Source organism: Aquarana catesbeiana, linkage group LG06 (genome assembly GCF_042186555.1).
Source record: "Aquarana catesbeiana isolate 2022-GZ linkage group LG06, ASM4218655v1, whole genome shotgun sequence".
Classification (NCBI taxonomy): domain Eukaryota; kingdom Metazoa; phylum Chordata; class Amphibia; order Anura; family Ranidae; genus Aquarana; species Aquarana catesbeiana.
In genome coordinates this window covers 160,681,426-160,689,097 of record NC_133329.1, presented here as the reverse complement: position 1 = coordinate 160,689,097, position 7,672 = coordinate 160,681,426, and the positions used below count along the sequence as shown (strand labels likewise).

General features: G+C 42.2%; 1 protein-coding gene across 2 annotated transcripts in view; it reads right to left on the bottom strand.

Annotated features, from left to right (window-relative positions):
* Positions 1 to 332: 332 nt before the first annotated feature.
* The window catches only part of RPS15A (ribosomal protein S15a), a 16,096-nt gene continuing 8,756 nt past the window's right edge, over positions 333 to 7,672 (bottom strand). For both annotated transcript variants that reach the window (XM_073591123.1, XM_073591124.1), the window contains exons 4-5: positions 2,082 to 2,167; positions 333 to 464 (exon numbers count right to left, since the gene is read on the bottom strand). In XM_073591123.1, the coding sequence (XP_073447224.1) occupies positions 371 to 464; positions 2,082 to 2,167 (180 nt within the window). In that variant the 3' untranslated portion in view covers positions 333 to 370. The remainder of the gene's footprint in view (positions 465 to 2,081; positions 2,168 to 7,672) is intronic.

The following is a 7,672-nucleotide window of genomic DNA, read 5'->3' as shown; positions in this document are numbered from 1 at the left end:
AAGCAATACATATATTTTGCAACTTGGTTTTAACAGTGCTCTCTGCAGATGCGGAAACGCTCAAATTCCTACACTCAGGTTTGCCTACCACTATATGTGGATCGCTTTTTAAAGTAAACCTTATGGAAGATAACCTTTCACACTCATATGTAGGTTTGTAAGCTTTTCCTTATACGGGGGGGGGGGCAGCAACAAAAACGCATCAAAATGGATGAACAGAACAGGTTTCATTTAAAAGTCGCCAAACTCTGTAGTATCGGCCACAATTAATGCGGTAGGTTAAACCTCACACCAGAACGGAATTGCACTAGTTCAGAAAAAACAAGTAACAGTTTTTGATAACAGTTTATTGTTCTGCCTGCTTTAACATTTAGAAAAAGAATCCCAGGATTTTGCCTCCTGTGTGTTTTCGCCTTGCTTCCTCGTGGTCCATGATGCCAGCGGAAGTTGTAAGCACAATATACCTATAATAAAAAAAAAAAAAAAAAAAAAAATGAATTTTGCATTTCCTAAAAAATACATATTAAAGTTGCAAAGCTAAAGTGCTTTCCAATGTGGTTTTGAATCACCTGAAAATTACTTGTAAACAATGACAACAGAACTGCACCATTGCAGATACAAAACTTGAGTGTAAAGGCCAACGCTCAGAATTGTCATGCTACAGTCAAATGTTTGTCTGACCATAGTTCCGTGCCTAGAACAAATTCAAGAGGAAAGGCAGCTGCAAGAACTGCTGAAGACACACCCGTGCCCTTGGAAGGCTATGCAGTAGTGCCTTCAAGGAGATCTCATCCCAAAACTGCAAAATAGTAGGATGCCATGTGACTCATATCACACTGTGCAATACTAGACTACTAATCTGTTGGAAAAGGGAAAAAAAATCCCAGAATTTAGAAAGGGCTTTCCTCCAGATAAATGCAAAGTCCTGTACATGTGCAAAACGAGGTGCACAATGTTCTATGCTTTGTATCCTAGATACGCAGTGTTACAATAGTTAGAGGAGCAAACATCAGTGAGCAAGGTAGATGACTGTGGCACCCAATGACGTGAACTTTTTTTTTTTTTTTTAAATGTTAAGATGGTGGGCAGAGTGCAGGCACAAGCATAATACGCAACTACATGCCACTTGTAATGCTTAAAGAAGGGAGTCGTTTGTTCAATGTTTACCGATCAATCACTAAGTCAAGCAATTAACTGCTAGTTTTTTTATTAGCACAGGATGTACATGCACACAGATGCACAGACAGTCCTGCAGGAGGCTCAAAAAAAAAAAAAAAAAAGTCCTAAAATTGTTCCATCAATTTAAAAACTAGGACTAATCTTCTGTTATGAGAAATCTTTAGGACAGAAATAGGAGGGGTTGCTAATGAATTTTTGGGAGGTGCAGACTCTGGTGCTGCCACCCCATTCCAGCTTCATTATCCAATGAATCACTGACCTCAAACAAGCATTCAGACAAACCAAACGACCATCCTACATAACCTCCTTCAAATACAAATTAGAAAAAGTAGTTCTTGTTCTGACAGGCCATTTTACTCCTAAGAATGTAGAACTTACCTATAAAGCTAAAGGGGTACTCATGCAGGAAACACCAAGGGGTAAATGGAAAGCTGATTTTATCCACTTTTTTGCACTATACTTACTACAGCCCCTCCCATAAATTTTTAAATTTGGCTGCAGTGTGTAACTGGCAGATCCCATTACCTTCCAATTCTCTACTCGCCAGAGCAGAACTGGTCATGTAACTGACAGTTCACATTATTGGGATCTGCCTTTGGCTTTTTTTTCCCCCCTCCTCAAACATATTGTAGTGTTCCACCAGAGTCTGAAGCAGGTGGATCACCGTGTACATTTAGGAAAGCACAATGTACTCTATAAATTTTTAATTTTTCCCCACCCAGTGCGGCCATACTGCTGCTTTTTAAAGGAGTCCTCAAGTCTAATAGTTGACTTTCACCCCAGGAGAGTTGTACATTTGATATGAGAACCCAGGGTACAGTGAAAAGTGCCTAATAGGGGGAACATCTTTGGGAACCCAAACTATTACAGCTCATCAATACAGTAATGGTAACTGAACTTACCCAAACTGACGTGAAGGCAAGAGATTGTTCTGCCACTTTTCCAGATCCTTTAGCTGCACATCAAATCTGGGGCTGATGACGCCACACTACAAGAACACAAAATTACAACATATCATATTTTGCTCATATACCACTACATATGCAATGATGCAGCAACAATGAACTATATAAAATTTAAAATGATCATTTCCCTTGACAAACTGAACTATTCTATGCACTCAAAAGCATCAAACGTGAACACTATAAACCTTCACAAAAACAGCAATAAAAAAAAAAACACAAAACACAAAACACATGGCAGGGGCACTGGTCACCTTTCATTAAACCCAGGTTTACATTGAAGCAATTTGACATGTCAAAACACATGCCAAATCGGCAACTATTGCCAGCAATGGCACCGTCCGAAAGCATCGCACCGATTACCAGAAGTAGTTTCTGTACTACTTTTGGGGACTTCGGGTGCGATTTCAATGAAATCTCCCCGAGGTCGGGCTGACATGCAGGTATGAAATCGTATGAGTTCAGCTTAACTCACACAATTTCAATCCCGCAGCAGTGTGAAGCCAGACGCAAACTATTTTACACCACAGGAAACGTTGCTAATCTTGCTTGCCAACTGATTTTTTCCTTTCACAGATATGCTGTTTTAAAGTGGTTGTAAACCCTTAAGCCTCATGCAAACTGAACATTTTTACAGCTACTTCTAGGAGTGGCTGTCTTTTATACAAACTATATCTTATATAAAATAAAAAAAAAAAAAAAAACACACCGTTTGGGCAGAAAATTAAAAAGCTTAAAAGTGAAGTATGGGTTTTTGTTTTTTTTTTTTAACGCGTTCATACTTACCTAGGTGGATGCAGCATCGGTCCAATGCTGCATCTGTCCCCCGGCGCCTCTGCACTGAGAGCTTAGCAATCGAACATCGCCAATGGCTCAGTTCTCTCAGCTCCCCGAGCAGAGAGCTGCTGACTTGTCTCTGCTCCTCCACGCTCACTGCTGAGCTGTGGAGGGGCAGGGAACGACCGTCTCAGTCTCTCAGCAGCTCGCTGAGAGACAGATGGGCATCAGATTCCTGTGACGTCAACAGAGCAGACTTCTGAGACCCATTTTCCGTAGAGTGCGGACTGGAGTGCAAAACATTGTTAGTGACTCAGTGACTTATGAGATGTGAAGCCTAACTTACAACATCCTGAATTGCTGCCGCTCACTAGATTGTGTAGCCAAAATTAGGATACAGGACCTAGAGCCTGCATTCAAAGCAGGATTGGAAGAATTAAATACTCCCTTGAAAGTTTACACCTTCACTACCATTCCTCTCTGCCACACTGAGCATTTACAGCCTGAACAGGATGGCTCTCCCTCCCATTAAACAAGGGGCCACACATCCCTATGGCTGCTCTGTCCCTACAATAACTGGTGAGGAAACAATCACAAGCTGTAAAGAGGTTTTAATTGGCTTCTTTTAAACGCATTTTTGGCCTACAATCTTTGAACTGATAGGAAGCTGGAAGGTAGATTTGTCACACTATGCTACTATAGCCATATAGGACAGCATAGTGTGCATTTTGGAAAAACTGAACTTAACCTTACAGCTTTCAGCATATACTGAACGATCCTGCCCTTCTGCACACACTGGGCCCAGAAAGAAAATATGAACACAATTGCAATGCGCATGCTACAAATGCACAAAGAACAGCCCTTGCTGAGTAAAGGGCGCTGAGTACAATATGGGCTGTCAACACCAACCAATCCTTGGCAGAGGCTGCATCCAAGATGTTTGATGAGGAAGGTGTGGGGAGAGTGCTTTAACTACTTCCCACCTGCTTCCTCCTCAGTGAACGTTCCCGATTGCGTAGCCATGTGCTCGTGTCACCTGGACACGCACATCTCAGATCGTCAGGAGGGCTCTGTGACTGTCCCTCCTGATCACATGATGGCTGCGTTTTTCCCTCACACTAATCACCGGAACATTGTCCGGAGCCACCTTTCCCAGTAAGATCATGTGTCCTAGTTATCTGCACACATCTGTCCGTGATCACACAAACCTATCATACTTAATCGGGTTTTTTGTTTTTCACTAAAGACATGTAGCAGAGTACATTCTGGCCTAAATTTATGACGAAATTAGATTTTATTGTATGTCTTTAAACTGGTTGTACACCTTGTACAACCACTTTTACCTACAGGTAAGCCTATATATTAAGGCTTACCTGTAGGTGCTTGAAATATCTCCTACACCTCCATGGTTTAGGAGATATTTACTAAAAAGACGAGCGCCAATGACTACGGCACGTGCGCCCTTTAGAAAGGGCACATTGTGCCTTTTCTAATAGGGGACATGCCGTGACTGGCAGCTCCCACGCACATGCGCAGGAGTGATGTCACATGACTCCAGACAGTCAGAGTTAGAGTTTGCGCCCCAGGAGGAAGAGGTGCGAAAATGGATGCTCCCTGCTCGTGGGGACAACGGAGACATCGCGAGCGTCTGTGTCAGGTAAGTGACATATAATGGGCTACTATGCGATGCATAGTAGCCCATTATGCTTTACCTTTGCAGGGAAATAAAGAGGAAGTAAAACCCACCAGGGTTTACTTCCACTTTAAACAAAAAGTAGAAAATTTTTCAAAATTTTCACTTATATTACAAAAAAAAAAAAAAAAAAAAAAATCGGTCTGGGAAAGAAGGGGGTGAAAGTGCCCAGTGTTGAGGTAAACATGCTTAAAATTTTAAAAGGAAAAAACAAACAAAATCTCAAACTCCCCTTCATGCTGCAGCTGTCCCATATTGGCGCAAAGACAGAGCTGAGAAATCGCATGACTGCATATTGTTCAGCTCTCAAGTCCTCTTCTCTGGTTTTCAAACACTCACTGGAGTGCAGAGTAGGGGAGCCAGCTTTGGCCATACTTCGCTCTTAAAGTTCACCTATTGTAACATTCAACAAGTTACAAACCAACAGCCCCCGTGTGTGCAATGCTTTCAGGCTCCCCAAAAAAAAAAAAAAAAAAAAAAAAAAAAAAAAAAAAAAAACACACTTTTTTTAACCTGCAAAAATACATGCATTTATTATGCTTTTAAATGGGTGAACTTTAAAGCATAGCAGCAAACTACCAAAAAGTCCATCTGTTTTTGAACACAACAAGCAGAATTAAAAAAAAAAAAAAAAAAAAAAACAAACAAAACAAAAACACAACCAGCAAGACCATACAGCAGAACCACTCCATATATAGGTAGTAAATGGGTCATCCTGTATATGTACCCCACCAGCAGCTTAAAGCCTCTAGGTTTGAGTGAGCTTTAATTTGTTTGGACCAAGCTGGCAGCACTAATCCCAGCTTCATTTTGCTCGAGGAGAGAGATGGGAAGTTTCCATCCAGATAATGGAACACAGCACCGTATGCTGTATGTGACCTGATGCTACATACAGTACACACAACCGCTGAATGGGTTAATAAAGGAAATAAGTTTGGACCAGCTTGGCCCAAGGGAATTATATAAAGTTCACTAAAATCTGGAGTTGGGAATCCAGTGGACGTTTTCCCACTTGGACGGACATATTAAAGCTGGGGTCCCCTGTGGCACAGTGTGGTTCTATGCTCTGGCCTTTATATCATTACTAGACAGTACTGATATAGTGGTCAGTGGTTGAAGCCACAATGTGCACAGGCATCCAAGACTCCAAACATTCTGAAAAGTTGAAATTTCTAAAGAAGGCACTTAGCTCCTGCAGAGTGAAGATAGGGCCAGGCCACCGAAGAGAAAGATTATGTTTGCAAATGATGTCACTTTAGAGTGGTTCAAAAGCCTAAACTTACTTTTAGACCCCTCTCACACTGGGGCTCTTTTCAGGCAGGAGTTTTAGTGCTAAAAATATCGCCTCTCATGCCTCCCCAGTGTGAAAGCCCAAGTGCTTTCACACTGGGGTGGTGCGCTTGCAGGACAGGAAAAAAAAAAAAAAAAAAAAAAAAAAAGTCCTGCAAGCATCTTTGGGGCGGTTTGGGTGCTCCCGCTGCTGTCAGTGAAAACCTGTGACGAGGGAGCAGGGCCGAGCTGCACTGTCCATGGATGCAGGCAACGTGGCTTGGGAGTGAGCCCACAAGCGTGCCCCCATATCAATCGGCTTGCTATGGGGACATGCCAAGAGAAGGAGCCTGCCGTGCCAGCAGAGGACCAGAGAAGAGGTTGAGAGCACTATGGAATCACACAAAGTAGGTTAAAACGTTTGTAAACCCAGCATTTCATATTCCTGATGTACATGCTGCAATATAAAAAAGTACCCCGTTCTTTTTGTATTGTTTCCTTTGTCAGAAATCCCTGGTGCTCCTGCTAGTCCCTTTGCTTTCCTATTCAAAACTGACCACAGTAAGCAGGGGGGAACAGCGTGGTCAGTTCTCTAGCTATGCTGGGAACTCAGCCTGCTCTCCTCCAATGATCAGTTCAAAACGGTCAAGACAGCTCCCCCCCCACTGAACAGCCTTTTACTGGGAAGGACGGTATTCTACAGCTTCTCCCCCCCCCCCACAACTCTTATTTGCCAATAAACGTTTTGTCTTTCATTTATATTTTAAATCAAATGGGTTGTTTTACAAGGTGATAGTTTACCAATTTTAAAGCGGAACTTCACTCTCCCACCATCTACAAGAACAATCAAGCAGCTGAACAGCCGCTATGATTGTTCTTATAGTGAAGGGAATTGCGGGCCCTAAAAGATGATCTCTGTAGTTGCAGGCATCATCGCCCAAAGTTGACAACGTCCTATGACGTTGGGCAGGAAGCAGTTAAAATTGCACTCGCTCGTGGAATGGTGACAAACTATGGTACTTAATCTCCATAGGCGACGCTTTAATCTCTACAGCTTGGAGAGGTCTAGTGCTACCTCACATGGATGGTTTGAATACAGTTTACATACGTGGGCGTGACCTACATATGCGCTCACCACTGCGCACGAGCAGGCTTTAAAAATTTTTATTATCCATTTTATTCCACTTTTCCTCAATTTTTTTTTTGATCACTTTTGTTGCTACCGCAAGAAATGTAAACAAGTCCTCTATTGAGAGATCTGTGGTCAATAAGTCGGGTGGGAGTACTGAATATAAAATCGCAGCCTCTGTGCATCACAATTCACATGTCTGGTGACGCCATCCGTTGCTCCATGCGGTGCTCTGCCATCTCTGGGAGAACTGGAGGCACCGGAAGAGGGAAACGCCGAGCAGCATGAAGGAGGGGAAAATCGACAGAGAGCAGGTGAGTGTCAATGTCACTGATCCCATCCCTACACCACCATCCACCCCTCGGCATCTGGAGAAATATTGTTTTTCTGACTGCCTGAATTTTTGGAAAAAAAAGTTTAACCATGCGCACTTATCGTGATGCATCGCGGAATCGAATTATGGACAGGATAATCGTACTCGAATCGTGAGACCAATGAAGATGGCCACCCCTAATGTCAGGTATCCATTTACTCGGAGTAACAGCTTATATTTTAGCAGAAAAATAGGTATGATATAGTGTTTGTGTGCAAGATCATTAAAGTATTTTTTCCCCAAAATATTATATATATATATATATATATATATATATATATATATATATA